At 39.3% G+C, this 16,438-nt stretch overlaps 1 protein-coding gene and 1 long non-coding RNA gene across 4 annotated transcripts in view; one reads left to right on the top strand and one right to left on the bottom strand.

Moving 5' to 3' along the window:
- The window catches only part of LOC101746463 (radial spoke head protein 3 homolog), a 40,700-nt gene that overhangs the window by 20,379 nt on the left and 3,883 nt on the right, over positions 1-16,438 (top strand). For all 3 annotated transcript variants that reach the window (XM_062675073.1, XM_021346730.3, XM_004924264.5), the window contains 7 exons: positions 1,019-1,109; positions 5,398-5,553; positions 6,213-6,341; positions 7,220-7,423; positions 7,866-8,028; positions 8,643-8,729; positions 9,267-9,407. In XM_062675073.1, coding sequence (XP_062531057.1) covers positions 1,019-1,109; positions 5,398-5,553; positions 6,213-6,341; positions 7,220-7,423; positions 7,866-8,028; positions 8,643-8,729; positions 9,267-9,407 — 971 coding nt within the window. The remainder of the gene's footprint in view (positions 1-1,018; positions 1,110-5,397; positions 5,554-6,212; positions 6,342-7,219; positions 7,424-7,865; positions 8,029-8,642; positions 8,730-9,266; positions 9,408-16,438) is intronic.
- On the bottom strand, positions 7,725-14,584 carry LOC110384902 (uncharacterized). The gene is made up of 3 exons (XR_002430265.3): positions 14,418-14,584; positions 9,905-10,013; positions 7,725-8,006 (listed from the first exon to the last, which is right to left on the bottom strand). It is a non-coding gene; the product is annotated as an uncharacterized LOC110384902 (long non-coding RNA).

The raw sequence follows: 16,438 nt of genomic DNA, 5'->3' as shown, positions 1-16,438 counted from the left end.
AGTTTTGTCGAAATTAAATTACTGTGATACTGTTTATGGTCCCTGTTTACTCTCGAGAACTGAAAAATTAATACAACGCATTCAAAATGCCTGTGCCAGGTATTGCTTTGACATTCCTGTGAGAGGACACATAACGCCCTATTTAAATGATCACAATATATTGAAAATGGCAGCTAGAAGAAGGTTGCACTTAGCAGTCTTACTGTTTGGAGTGATTTCGACACATGAACCTAGGTACTTGTATGAGAAGTTAGATTGGAGAAGCACTCAGTACAGGTATGGCTCACGAGCTGCTGTTAAGCCATTGTTGACGCCCAAATATAAAACTGCTGCTTTTCGGGGAGCGTTTAAATACGCAGCTACGCATTGCTGGAACGATCTCCCACCACCTATTCGTCACATTGTAACAAAGCATGGCTTTATTAATCGTTTAAAAACATTTCTTTTGGATTCACAAAAACTAATTTAATTTATAGTATTTATAGTAACTAGTTTAATTCTTGCTTGTGAAAACTTCCTTTTATTAAAGTTATTTTTATTTATTTTTAATGTACACGTGTAAATGTTGTGCTGCTTGCCAGTATTAGTAATAGTATTATCGTGCTTTATTTTATTTTATTTTATTTGTTGTTTCGTTGTGGGCTGCCTACGGGGTGTTGTTACTGTGTGCTTATTATGTTTTGTATTCGGGTTCACAATTTAATTTGATTTTTGTTTTGTTTTTTTTCTTAAATTTTTATTATTTACTAGTTTTACTAATTTATACCATATTCTGAGTATGTACACACGTAATTAGCCTTCAATCCCGCAAAGAACCAGGGGGAAACGGGGGTGACTGAAAATCAGCGCTGTTCGATTTATCAACCTCGAACAGCAATAGCTGAGCCACCTCCTTTTGCCTTTTTCTCTTTTTTTTTCTTTTCTTTTATTTGTATTCCATTTTATTTTCTGTGATGTGAAAGGCAATAAATGATTTTTATTATTATTATATTATTATTATTCTCTCATTTTGTTACAGTGGCAGCATTACCGCGAACCAGAACACGAACCTGATGCACGACAAGAGGGTAGTACGTGGTAGCACTTATGCTTCACATCCTCAAGCTGCCGTAAGTAACTGATAAGCTGAAACCTTTGGCGTAGACGGGCAGAACACCGCGCGATAAATACAGCTGGCTTGACGCCGATACCAGAGACCTGTTCTGAATGGAAGTGGCCACAAACTTGAATCATATCGAACATTTTTTTTTATTGCTTAGATGGGTGGACGAGCTCACAGCCCACCTGATGTTAAGTGATTACTGGAGTTCATAGACATCTACAACGTAAATGCGCCACTCAACTTGAGATACAAGTTCTAAGGTCTCAAGTATAGTTACAACGGCTGCTCCACCCTTCAAACCGAAACGCATTACTGCTTCACGGCAGAAATACGCAAGGTGATGGTACCTACCCGCGCGGACTCACAAGAGGTCCTACCACCAGTAATTACGCAAATTATAATTTTGAGGGTTTGATTTTTATTACACGATGTTATTCCTTCACCGTGGAAGTCAATCGTGAACATTTGTTGAGTACGGTGAGTGGTGAGTGGCGGCATTTACGTTGTAGATGTCTATGGACTTCGGTGACCACTTGACGTGAGCTTGTCCACCCATCTTAGAAATAAAAATATTTAATTGTTATTGCGATTTGCTATATAGGGGTATTTCTTTAGTTTGTTAACTACCTACACAATGACATATTTATTTTGTTCTTGTTATTTAAAAGTTTTTAGGTGTTTCGGCAACCCCGCCGGTCATTCACCCTCATTAGCCTCGCCGTATTTTTGATTTTATCTTGAACTAGTTTCACCTTTGGGTTCGTTAAAATCAGGCTTGAGTTGAGGGTGTGTCCACGAAATGCAGTATAAAATGTAAAAGTAAATTTAAAAAATAAATCGGTCAAGCTTACTTTAACATACAAAGTCACGCAGTGAGAAGTGGTTACTGAAGAGCCAGTCAGACCCATTTTGAGACATAAGACTAAAGACTGCCAGTCTACCAGTCATATTAGAATATCGGCTGTCTTCTTAGATTGCACCTACTCGTCCACTAATGAATTTTGCGATGGTGGTAGGACTTCTTGTGAGTCCGCGCGGGTAGGTACCACCACCCTGCCTATTTCTGCCGTGAAGCAGTAATGCGTTTCGGTCTAAAGGGTAGGGCAGCCGTTGTAACTATACTGAGACCTTAGACCTTATATCTCAAGGTGGGTGGCGCATTTACGTTGTAGATGTCTATGGGCTCCAGTAACCACTTAACACCAGGTGGGCTATGAGCTCGTCCAACCATCTAAGCAATAAAAAAAAAAGATTAAATGCGATTGCGATCTGTTATGATACCCTTTGGTTCCTACCTTTGCTTCCATCATCGCCTTACCCGAATGGCATCAGCACTTATGATCCTTTATTAGAGAACAATCCCCTCCCTATTCAGTCAGTCCTATTCCTAATTCCATACGGCACGGTTGCCGTCATTGTTGTCTTAAGCCTTGGTATATCTATTTCATTATTAAAATCTTTTTTAAAAAGATCTTTCCTCAATTCCGTCTAACAGATCCATTATCATAAGACGATATTCTTTCATTGTAAAACCTATTCGTGAAAATGTACATACCTAGTTTGAACCACGTCACATGTGCATCAGTCAATGCAGGTATAATGTTTCTCAAACATTAGGCTGAACTGACTCTAAAATGTTTATTACAAAGCGGTCGGTTAAAAATACGATGTATCGATTTTACTTTCAATGACCACGTATCGGGATCAATCAATGAAACAACACGCGTTGCACAACCGCATTACCAGAAATGAAATACAACACTTAATGCTTTCTTTTTAAAGTACCTAATGTAATGTAAAGGTTTTTACAATGAAATAGTATTAATGTATTTTATAACGTATTAAACAATTGAACTTCTAGAGGTCGCTTATCCGCATATGCAATTTTATAATAATAACTAGCTGACCCGGCCGACTTCGTAGTGCCTCAATCGATAAATAAAAGACCTGAGCTTTTGTATAAAATAAGCTTAAAACAAAGAAAAGGAATCCGTCCGACGAAAATTATTATTTTTATTTAATTCCGAGCATTTTCATATTTATCTACCTTTTAAACCTTCTCTGGACTTCCACAAATAATTCAAGACCAAAATTAGCCAAATCGGTCCAGCCGTTCTCGAGTTTCAGCGAGACTAACGAACAGTAATTCATTTTTATATATTATATAGATAGATATAATATAATAAAAACCACAATTTGTGTCTTCCGGGACGTATCTTGCATTCAACATTGTCCATGTCTTGTAAAAGCTATGAAGCGAAAACAATACTGATTAAAATTTGTAAATTTTTGAATCGAAACATTAAAATTCATTCACAAATTAACCTTATGCATTTATTTCTCTGATATCTTTTTATTTTATTATATTCATTTCTTTTATCTAAACAAGTCAAACTCACCTTTAAGACGTACAACTTAGGACTGAAATAGCAAGAAGTCGACTTTCATATATAATTCATGCAAAAAGTTAATTAAGTCAAAAAATTTGCTATGTATTAAACGCGTTTTGTTTATATTCAGTAGTTTCACATGTAGTTTAGTTTATAGATGTCTGACTTAAGAGCAGTCTTCGGAAGGATATTAAACATTAACGCGCTATTTAATACCAAACTAAACGAAACATAGCACACTTTAAATAGTCAAGACCAAGGCGATGATTATGTATGTAATGTTTTGTACATAGGCGGCACTGAAAATTTCGGAAATTAACGAAGTGACACAACATTACTATTTAAAAATGTATTTATTGCTTTTCGAAGTATTATTCTCCGCGAAATTTGACACATTTTTCCATACGATGGAACCAATCATTGAAGCAACCATTCCATTCGGAAGTTGGGGTCTCCAAAATGGCCGTTTTGTAGGCGTCCACGGCTTCTTCAGGTGATGAAAATCTCTGTCCACGCAATTTATTCTTTATTTTAGGGAAAGTATAGAAATCATTAGGGCTTAGGTCGGGGCTGTACGGCGGATGGTCTAATAATTCTATGTTTTCTTGCTCTAAAAACTCTTTTGTTCTGTGCGCGGTGTGAGAACTCGCATTGTCGTGATGGAGGATGATGCGGCGGTTGCAGTTCTCTTTACGGAGTTCAGTAACGACCTGTGGCAAACAAATGCTAGCATACCATTCTGCATTAACCGTTCTTTGTCCCTCAAGAGGAATAGTCGTAACATGGCCGGTTTTGGAGACAAACGTGGCCACCATTTTTTTTTGCAACACTCCGTGAACGAACAATTTTTGTTGGCTTTAACTCATTTTCGAACACCCAAACTCGTGACTGTTTTTTTGTTTCGGGTTCGTACGCGTATATCCAGGATTCGTCACCTGATACAATGTTGTATACAGCATTTGAGGATCCTGCGTGGAATCTTTCGAGAGTTCTGACGCACCAAGTAACGCGAGCCGCTTTTTGCTCTTCACAGAGCGAACGCGGTATCCATCGGGAAAACAACTTTTTTACACCTAATTGTTCATGCAAGATTATTTGTATTTGACTCATGCCAATGTCTAAAGTTGCCTGAATTTCGCGGTATGTCACATGTCGATCTTCCTCAATCAGCTTACGCACAGCATCAACGTTTTCTTGGGTGACTGCAGTTTTTGGACGACCTTGACGGGGATCATCACTGAGCTTGACACGTCCACGTTGAAACTCAGTAAACCAGCGATAAATTGTGGTTTTGGATGGGGCTTCATCACCAAATGCAGAAATCATCCGGTCAACACACTGTTTTTGTGTTAAACCACTTCGAAAGTCATAATAAATCATCGCTCTTGAACTTTCTCGAGTCAATTCCATTTTCTCAACGACTAAACAAGTTTGACAAAACCTCGTGACAAGACCGAGAATCTTTTTTTAAATAAATAAATGGTATTCGATTTTTAAAACCAAGGAGTTTTCAATTAAAAAGATTTTAATATGACAGGAACAATGGAAATATTCCATTCCCGATACTTTTTGTGCAGACCTCGTACTGGTGGTAGGACCTCTTGTGAGTCCGCGCAGGTGGGTACCACCGCCCTGCTTATTTCTGCCGTGAAGCAGTAATGCGTTTCGGTTTGAAGGGTGGGGCAGCCGTTGTAACTATACTGAGACCTAAAAACTCATCTCTCGAGGTGGGTGGCGCATTTACGTTGTAGATGCCTATGGGCTCCAGTAACCACTTAACACCAGGTGGGCTGTGAGCTCGTCTACCCATCTAAGCAATAAAAAAAATTAGTATGATTGATTACAAAAAAACAGTATGAATATTGAAGAAATTAATGGCAATATGAATGATGGATTTGTTTTCAGGGTGATGGAGTGGAGAGCGCGGCAGCCAGGGCGGCCCGGACCCGGCGCCGGGCGCTGGCGAAACGCGCCGCGGCCGCCCGCCTCAGACCAGGAACTCCGCCCCCGGCCCCCGGTCGGAGACATCACCCCATACAAACTGAATATTACCTGGAAGAGGTCTGTGTCTCTTACGTTGTCCTAAACAATGACATGTATTCTACAACAGGACATTTTTTTGACGTGACAACGTCTTATAATTCGATGGAGCCGGCTGTACGCACGAAACAACATGACTCACATGCGGCGTTACCTCGCTCTGAGGCGTTCCATTTAAGGCTTGAAGTGCAAATGAGAGCGCGCAACGAGCGACAAAGAGGCACAATCGGCCTCCGCGTTCGGCAGCGTTCGACATCTGTCTCTCTCCTACTTGAGTGAGCGATGCATCCGCGTGGACAGCTGCTATACAATAATACATACCGACATACGAATAATACATACATAAACCGACTTTACAGACAACCATTTTTTTTTTCTTTATTGCTCTTGTAGGCAGATGAGCATACGGCCCATCTAATGGTGAGTGGTTACCCTCGACTATGAACTTCAATAATGCCAGGGGCAGAACCAAGCCGCTTCCTACCGTAAAGTAACCCATTTTTTTATGATTGTAACAAAATTAAAGACTCACCTCTTCTTACATTTTCTATACATTGAGAATATCTCTTCTTTTATAAAGTAGGTTGAACAATAATTACAAGAGATTATACAGCTTTAGCGAAATCAAAATAGTACCTACTCATTGTGAACATAGTGATTGAAAAGTTTATTAATTGCAGTTATTCGACAAAGGCGTTGAAATGGAAGTCGGTGTACAGACCGATCTGTTTCTCGATCGTCCCGCCACTCCAATATATGTTCCCGCCAAAACTGGGGCTGATGCTAGCACACAGATCTACCCTGGGGATGTAAGTCCAATAGAGCAACCCACTCGAGATAGAAACCATTTTGTTCTAAGTTTTAAAAGCGAATGCAATGCTTTAGTATGATCAAAGAGCACCATGAAAATTTGTTAATTTTGTTGGTGCACCTCACTAATGATGCGATGTATAAAGGCTTACCGGAATTCATATGTGTCAAAACGTAAATACTACCAACTTAGACAAATAAGGTTAGTTGCGTTATACAAACATTGTCCCTCCATCCAAACCAAACGGATGACGCATTTGCAGAAAATATACATACATACATACATATGTATGTATGTATGTATGAGAAGTGTGATAACGACCCGTACTTACAATACATTATGCGTTACTACTAGATTCAAGGATCGGCAACACGCGGCCTAAATTAAATTTCATCAAACTTATTTTATCGACTTTCTCCCATTAATTCGTTTTTCTCTTCTTTTCTTGTTTGTTTTTAATAAAGAAATAAAGTTTCGTAAATTATTAATAAGAGTTAATCTATGTGCGGACCTCCAAAAAAAAATTAAAAATAAAATTGTCACATTGATTAAAAAGGTTGCTCACTCTTATTTAGGTAATTGTATTATTTAATAAATAGGCAAATGCGAATACCAATGCGTCACAATTGAGTTTTATTACACTACGATTTACTGTTATTATAAAAAACCGAATCTGATATAGGATCTAGACACGTCATAATACAACCAAAAGCACATTGAGAATCTTATTCATTCGACTATGGGAGCTTTTTGAATCGAGTCATTGTTCTGCAATGAAAGGCATTACCTTAATACCTGTTCTCTTCCTTTGTAAGTATAACATCACGCCTTATTCACTCTGTTCCAATGTAAATAACATCACATCGTATTCCTCAGCTCTTCGATTTTGACTTGGAAGTGCAGCCGATAATTGAAGTGCTGATCGGCAAAACGACAGAGCAGGCCTTGGCTGAAGTGGCCCAGGAGGAGGAGCTGGCGACACTGCGCGAGCAGCAGCGCCGGTACTGCGAGCTGCGGGACGCCGAGCGCGCCGAGAGGCAGAGGCTCGCCGCCCAACACCTGAGGCTGCACGAAGAGAAGGTGGGTCTTCGAATTTGTACTGGTGGTAGGACCTCTTGTGAGTCCACGCGGGTAGGTACCACCACCCTGCCCATTTCTGCCGTGAAGCAGTAATGCGTTTCGGTTTGAACGGTGGGGCAGCCGTTGTAACTATACTGAGTGAGATCTTAGAACTTATACCTCAAGGTGGGTGGCGCATTTACGTTGTAGATGTGTATGGGCTCCAGTAACCACTTAACACCAGGTGGGCTGTGAGCTCGTCCACTCATCTAAGCAATAAAAAAAAAACAATAAAAAAGAGAAAAAAAACGTCAACTTTTGTTATCCATATTCAGACTATTTATTTGTATGAATAAGGACATCGTCCGCCTGATGTGTAATAGTTACAAATACTTTAGTTCCAAATTGTGATAAATGCCCAAAATATGGTCATCTGTTATTACCGGTTATTGTTATTATCCAGGAAAGACGGGTCACCGAGGCGGAAGCCGCCCAAATAGCGGCCATTGAAGCGAGAGAGCGTACCGCCGCTGCTGTACTCGTGCAAGGATACATAGCTGAACTCCTGCCTTCAGTGCTGGCTGGTTTGAGAGACCAAGGATATCTGGTGGAGAGAATAGAGAGAGGTACTAGAGCACACACTTGAAGGTGATATTATAAGTAGACTAGCCGTACTCGCCCGCATCGCTGGGCATTTAAAATTAACATTATTATTTATATGTATTGTCATTATTATTAGTTCAACACTCATATAAATATTAGCCTATCCATTAAGTACATGTATTTTCTACATGGATACCAAGTTTCAAGTCAATCGGATGCATGGTTCAGTAGTTATAACGGAACATCCGTAATAATTACTGTAGATTATTATATTATAGATGATTATTATAGATGAAGACGATGTCCATGAAGGCTAATGCTTTTTCATTTGAAACTTTTTTCGCCTGAGGCGTTCCTTAAACCTGGATCCATAGGATTTAAATCAATAAAGTCCAGTACTCCGTAATCTGGTATTCTCACACTGGACAAGTATTGTGAAACTCCGGGGATTTAAGTTCAATTCTCGATCGGAGCAAATATTTGTGAAAATCGCTGGGATTTTTTTTTCGGCATTCTCGACACGTAAGTGAAGTAAGCCCGATGATCGCGGATGCTTATAAATAACGAGACTGGTCCTCGTTTAGACGAATCTAGGTTTGAGATTCGTTTGTTACATCAATAACGGCTTTGCTTTAAGGAGTCGATGAAGAGTTCATGCCTTGGCTGGTGAAGGAAGTGTCACTGGAGATCGAGTCCATCATCACGAGTCGTGACGTCATCACGGGTAAGCAATTTGCACTATAATGGGGAGTGCTCTGAGGAATTGCTTGAGATGATTCCACCATCTCGTTTTTATCATCGCACCGCCCGCCACCGGAGTAGAGTTCATCCATACTACCTGGAACCACTGCGATCATCCCCAGTGCGTTTCCAGAGATATTTTTGCCACGTACCATCCGGCTTTGGAATGAGCTCCCTCCACGGTGTTTCCCGAGCGCTATGACATGTCTTTAAAAAAAAATTACAATTTGAAAAAAAAAAAAAAAAAAAAATTAACTTGTAGAATGCATGTTTATAAGTCTATCAAGGTGTGTATAATACTGATTTTCTTAGAATTTTTAGTTAAGCCACTTCAATTCTAAAATTACGATGTAATATCACAGAAATTGCCAAGCATTAGAGTTCAAGACAGGTTCTTGATGCAGCCCTTGAAATGTAAGGCTTATTGTTATCTCGTATATTCATCCACTAAATTACGTTAACATTTGACGATTGAAAGGAAACGAATATTAAAAGTGTACAAAAACATTCACTCTACTAGAAATCGTACGTGACGTGGTGGAAGCCAGAGGAGAACTGTACAGAAACGTTGCTGAGAGAGAGGAGAATGAACAGGGGAGGAACGAGCCCGAGGACAGCATCACTCACCCCTCCGCCGTGTCTGAGGAGGGGGAGGAAGAGCGTGAGTATACTTGTTTATAACGAAGTGGTTTGCTATCTTCAAGTGTCGGTAACTATGAAGTTTCCTTACACACATGATCGCAAACTCTTCAATTAATTTGTGGCATAAATAAGTCCGCCTTCAATTCATACATCATACATGTAGATATTATTCTTGATATTGTATTCTAGAACTAGGTACTGATGCTGCGAAAAAGTTTGGTAATGTTTTGTCGCGACGATATCACGACTCCTTTCTAAGGCTTACTACTATAGTAGTAGCGGAGACTGTAGATAGCCAGTAGGGGATGTTTCATGCACCCGAACTCTGACAAGGGGACAATGCACAGCAGCTGTCCCCTCCACACACGCCGTTACAAATCCACTGGTTCCACCAACGCTGTTATTAGACTCTTACATCTCTAGCACTAGGAGCAAGTGCAAGGACCCTTATAGCCATATTTGTCGAACTACTTGTCAAAGTTCGCCTGTACAACTCAACCCATAGACACAACTCACCGAGTTTCTCGCCGAATCTTCTTAATGCGTCGCGAATCCGATCCAGTGGTAGATTCAACGAAGCACTATTCTTGCTGGGCAGATGTTAGCAAAGTCCTCAGGCTGAGCCCTACCGGCGATTGGGTAAGAAAAAAATGATGCTATTAGTGCGTACAACTACTACTCAATGTGCTCGTATGAGTCCATAGACACAGCCCTCTGAGTTTCTCGCCGGATCTTTTCAGTGGGTCGCGTTTCCGATCCGGTGGTAGATTCTGACTAACACTGCTCTTGCTAGGGCCAGTGTTAGCAAAACCTCCGGTTTGAGCCCCGAGAGCTCACCTACACGCTAGAGTAACGCTGATATAGCCTCCCAAGGCTATCAGCATAGGTAGGAAAAAAATATGTGAGTGCAAAATGACGACCATCGATGCGATTTGCATTACCTGCTGACTTTAACTAGAATAGCATTTTACTTATTAGTGATACTATTGTTTTCCATCTGACTTCGATTGATGGTCATGATCAATGTCAAAAAATGTTTGTGGTGAAAATTTAATGTTTCCATGTCAGGTGTTTATAAAATGGCGTCGATTGACTTTATGGTCTCTTTTTCGTAACACACAGCATTAGAAAATAATAATAATCAACAACAATACGAAATTAATAACATCATATATTTGTAGGAAGCGAACTGTCATTTGCACGTGATGGCAACCTGTCCGCCATTTTACACAAGGCAATACTTCAAAACTAACGTTCTTCTGGCTACGAAATAAGATTTAGATTCGCTTAACATGTCCTACAAGTGCCACTAATATTTACCGGCACTTTATTATGTTCTTTTTGTGGTGCAATAGGGACTAATTTGGAATGGCTAAGCAATTTTAGTGGTGATGTTTTCATGGACGGTGAATTCGCAACACCGCACCACGTGCGTGCGGGCTCCGATAATTCGTAACGCTTTGACTGAATGGTGTCATTATAATACGACGCACATTAAATCCCTACGAAGGGAATATTAAATTTTATTGTTTACGTGCAAAAGGTTACATAAGGAGAATTTATTGTTTAAATATAAAAGTCTAGTAGAAAATATTAATAATTTTAAAGAAAGTGAATACTTTTAATCTGTGGTGGAAGTATTATCTAAACTTTTTCAGTATTCATGGTTCCGAATGAAAATTTCAGCGTAAGCAATGTCGAGAAAAAGTGATGAAAAATTTTTTATGTGTAATTTTTAATGCATTATTGTGAAAAATTTTTTTTTCGATCTTTGTATTCTATACGGGATATAATGTATAGAGCAAAACTAAATGTAATTGTACAATCTATCGATACAACTTAACCAATCGATTTACAACTTAAATTATAAGAAGTTAAGGGTGCTTTTTGTTTAATCGTTTCCTGTTGGACAGTCGTGTAGCTAATCTAAAAAGAGGGATACAAATAATTGGTTTAGATTCGCGGTCGCACACAATACTGATTGATACGGTGTGATGACATTATAATAACGTTTTGATTCGGGGTGAGGTAACCGTTGGTTGACAGTAGGGTGTCCATCTTACACAAATAATTATGTACATAATATTGCACCGATTTTCTTATATGTACAATGCGCAAAGAGAACCTAATAGAAGATGGTTGCCGCTCACTACGGACCTAATTTCTATCACTCGATCGGGTTTTTTTGTAAGATAATATATAATATAATAAGTTTATCTTTTTACGATTAACAGTTGGGCGAATCTCGATTTTTGTAATTGTTTTTGTAGGCAGTCGGCCCACCTGATGGTGAGTGGTTACCGTCGCTTATGGACGTCAGCCGCTTCCTACCGCTAATTTCGTTGTTACCTGGTTAAAATGTAAAGCCCATTAATCTGATTTTAGGACACAAACGATATTAACAATTAATGCAACGTTTCTTGTGAATAAGGACCTCGTAAAAGTCAAGGGAACCCTTTGAATGGGGACAACGAAGGATCGATTGTTATGGAGAACCTTGGAGGAAACCTGTATTAAACAGAGAACATTACGAAACTTTAGAATTGAAGGGGCTTAACATTTTTTTATAAAATGAGTTTTGTTATTGGCCCGACTTATAAACATGTATTCGATCAGTTTATAAAATGAGGAAAAATCACTCTTACCGTCTCTTTTAAATCAAGCGCATACATTAAACTATAAAAATTGAAAAACTAAAAAAATATTTTAATAATATTTTTTAGTGTTTACCAAAGAAAATAAGTTTAATGTTTTGGTGTTTACCAAAAAACAAGAATTTTAGATTAAGCAACTTCAATTCTAAAGGTGCCGATGTATAATCAACATGTCTAAAAAGAGTCGAGAAAATCTCTAAAAATCGCATACGTTATGGTTACCCCAAGTTAATAGCTGTTTTGTTATGTACAATAATATGATATTTTTTAAAAGCCGTCTCGCACTTGTCGCGTCGAGTGTACGCACGTGCGCCTTTCGCCGGAATACACAGCAACGTTTAGCCCACGACATAATCCAGTTCTCTTGTAATAATTTACAATTGATAATTCTTTCGAGTGGTACAGTTTATGACAGGCTACACAGTTCACCGGTGTCGGGAGTAGACTTATTTATAAATGTCCAAAATTTAGAGGAAAAGCTTTTAGTATTATTTTCAAGGTTTCGAACACTACAGCTCTCGTGGACACAGAGTACTAGTGCTTATTCATGGATAGCGTCAAGAATGATCTAATTTTCTATTTTCTAAAATGCATTTTAAAAATGAACGATACTTAGCACAATATTCAAATGCCGACGAATAATATAATAGAATAAAGAAAACTTGTAATATTTTGTTTAAAACTTAATTTTAACTGACGACATTGCCACTGTGAGTGCCATCTACAATTTTAGACCAAGCTATAATATTTTAAAATTTCTCCTAAACTAGAAATTTTAGAAATGGCTTTTGCTATACCTTTTGCTAGTAACCTCGGGAAGCTATGCTAGTTTCACCGGTAGCGTAGGCTAGCTAACGGGATTCAACTTGGGAGACTTTGCTAACATCTGCCCTAGCAAGGGTAGTGCTACAAATCTACTACTAAATCCACCACCGCATCGGAATCGCGACCCACCGAGAAAATCCGGCGAGAAGCTCAGTGAGATATGTCTGTGGGTTAATATTCACGACGAGCCCTTCATCGCATTCGACGGGTTCGAAGGGAACGGTAACTTTCTAACCCGTGCATCAGCCCGCTGAGTTTCTCGTCGGATCTTCTCATCTGGTCGCGAAGCAGCTGCTCTTGAGCTGTTAGGTCTCCTTCAGAGGCGCACGGGCAGCTGTTAGCAAATCCCAACCCCTGGCTGACCCTTTGCTCGCCCACCTGTCCTGGTGAAACTGGAAAGGCCTCCGGACCATCAGTAATGCCTCAATCTTAAAAAGGAACGATAACCGGTGCTTGGAATGCCTAAAAGCATTGAGAGTGAATCGGGAGGATCCGAAATGGCATATTTAGGGAGACGGCAACTGTTTTTCGTCATCTGCATCTAGTATATAGTTTGTGATGGCCATGATAAGAGGGTTATCGTGTTGGTTCAAGTCCCGTCCGCGAGAATCTGGAATAGCCCCTTAGGCTGCCTGTAAATATGTAGATAGGAAAAAAAGGTTCAAGTACCCAAGTTATCTATTTATCGTCTTCACCTGTCATATGGAGATGGTTCGTATTGATATTGATTTAATGCATAAACTATGATCTTATCTTCAATGGAAACAAAACTGATAATTAAATATGAACACTTCCGAATTCTATAGACTGCAGGATTCATATAATCACATAACAATTTAATAGCCAATAATAGTCCATTAATAAGAGGTACAATATTGCAATGATCGCGACATATTGTCGTGCGGTGACACGTGTCGGCGAGCGCCCCGCACGTGTCTGTTGCACTTGCCGCGACACCTTGCAACGGCGCCATGTTGAAGTAAGAAAAAATGCATTAGCTCTGGATACAGTACTAACAAATTTAAAGTGTTCGTTTGGATATCTTTTGATGTTCGTATTGATTGTGATTAAATTTTAGTAGGAGAACATTTTGCAAGAGTGTCCGATTTCAAATTTGAACAGCACAATGCCAGTCAGCTATAAAGAAGAAGAAGGCGCAGCAGCTGTAAATAAAAATGGCGGTTCTTGCAACGTCTTAAATTTTCATTTAAGTCTACCCATTCTAGTAACCGAGGGGTTATCCTGGGATCGACGAACGTGCAGACGAGCTCACGGGGTACATCCTCACAAATTTACTAACACTAGCCCTAGCAAGAGCTGGGCTTCGCTGAATCCACCACTGAATCGGAATCGCGACTCACAGAGAAGATCCGGCGAGAAACTCAGTGGGTTGTGTCTGTGGGCGTATTAAAAACGAATTCAATCGTAATACGAAACGGTCTTCAAAATATACGGTAATTTACAAGTAAGGTATACAAAAAATAAACGATTAACAAATTTTGATGAAACCCAAAACATTTCCTCGCAATCGAATAAGCTTAATGGCTTACCATTCAAGTAAATGCAACGAGATGAATTATCGAAAAGCGCACGTGCTCTGATCTCGGCGCGCGATACCGCTCGGCGGCGCGGCGGCTAGGCCCGGGTCGAGATTTTAATTCAATAAATCCGAACGATAGCGGCAAGCTGCGCGCTATCGGACCATCGGATTAACTGTGAGCCGCCGTTTTCATCGGTGTGCGATATTAGCATCATACACGAATAGCCAATTGGTATATTGAGTACTTGTTTGGAAGAACATAGTCGATCGTGGCTAGTTTGTTTAGTTGTCGGCATTTTCCGCCTATTTTTTTTTATTTATTACTTAGATGGGTGGACGAGCTCACAGCCCACCTGGTTTTAAGTGGTTACCGGAGCCAATATACATCTACAACGTAAATGCCGCCACCCACCTTGAGATATGAGTTCTAAGGTCTCAGTATAGTTACAACAGCTGCCCCACCCTTCAAATCGAAACGCATTGAAATAGGTAGGGCAGTGGTACCTACCCGTGCGGACTTACAAGAAGTCCTACCACCAGTAATTACACAAATTATAATTTTGCGGGTTTGATTTTTATTAGACGATGTTATTCCTTCACCGTGGAAGTCAATCGTGAACATTTGTTGAGTACGTACGTGCATCACTACATACGAATGCACCGGACGTTTTATCCTTTAGGCCACGACGACTTCAAGATTCTGCAAGATTCTGACACGTTGTAGATGTCTATGGACTCCAGTAACCACTTAACATCAGGTGGGCTGCGAGCTCGTCCACCAAACTAAGCAATAAAAAAAAATTTAAACTTCGGTCTCCTGAGTCAAGATCGATTTCGAATACACGCTGTGCTGACATCGAGCTCCGCTAACCACTTAAAAGCAGATTGACCGCTAACTCGTCTAAATAGCCATGATTCCGTGCCTTTTAGTTCTTCATTACCCCGAAATTAATGTACTGAAAGTGTACCTAATTTGATTCGAATTTGGTACGGTTGCGCTGTCGGAAAAGCAGTTCGTAGCTAATATAAAATCTATATATTAATACGTGAAGTAAAAACTTTGTACCCCTTTTTACGAAAATTGCGCGGACGGAGGAGTATGAAATATAGAGAAAGAGTGCAGAATGCTAATAATTTTTTAAATTATGCATTAAAAAATCATAAAATAAATAATGAAAACATTACACACACTACCATGTATTTGATATGCGCATATGTACTCTTTTGTTTATTATTAAAGTCTGTAGTTAAATCAAGAATAAATTATTATTATAATTAATTATAGATATAATTAATTAATTGTATTGTTTGTCTATAGTTTTGGCGAAATATGTGATTATAGAAGTATAATAGTTTTCAAACTTATAATTTCAATTAATTATAGTCGAATTTCGACTAGTTTTTTAGCTGATAGCCTTGAGAGGCTATTTCAGCTTCTCCTTGACGTGTAGGTGAGCTCACAAGACTCAAGCCGGAGTGTTACTATCACTGGCCCTAGCAAGAGCAGTACTTCGCGGAATCTACCACCGGATCGGAAACGCGACCCACTGAGAAGATATTTAGAGTTGTTACATCTCTCCTAAGTGCAATCAGCTTAATATTATGCGTCATTTTATCGTCATAATAAAACTATGTAGTAGCCAATCATAAATGATAAATGAACTAAAATAAAAATAAAATTGGCAGACGAAGTGAAACTTTAGTACAGTAAGAAACAGATCAATTCTATTGTGGAAATCGTAAATAACTTTCAGATAACAGATGAAGCACAAGTAATATATTATTGAAGGACATTGAATTTAGGAAAGATAAATATTTTCACATCACTCGATACACATTAGCGTTACGAAAACAATTTGTTAACAGTGTCCGTACACAGTGTAAAATAGACGCGGACAAGACAATTACGGTTGCATTTTTTCTTTTCTTAGATGTTTGGACGAGCTCACGGCCCAGCTGATGGATGTTAAGTGGTTACCGGATCCCATAGACATCTACAACGTAAATTCCGCCAACCACCTTGAGATAATA

Source organism: Bombyx mori, chromosome 22 (genome assembly GCF_030269925.1).
Source record: "Bombyx mori chromosome 22, ASM3026992v2".
In the NCBI taxonomy this organism is placed as follows: domain Eukaryota; kingdom Metazoa; phylum Arthropoda; class Insecta; order Lepidoptera; family Bombycidae; genus Bombyx; species Bombyx mori.
The sequence above is the reverse complement of the archived record's forward strand: the minus strand, read 5'-3'. Positions and strand labels throughout refer to the sequence as shown.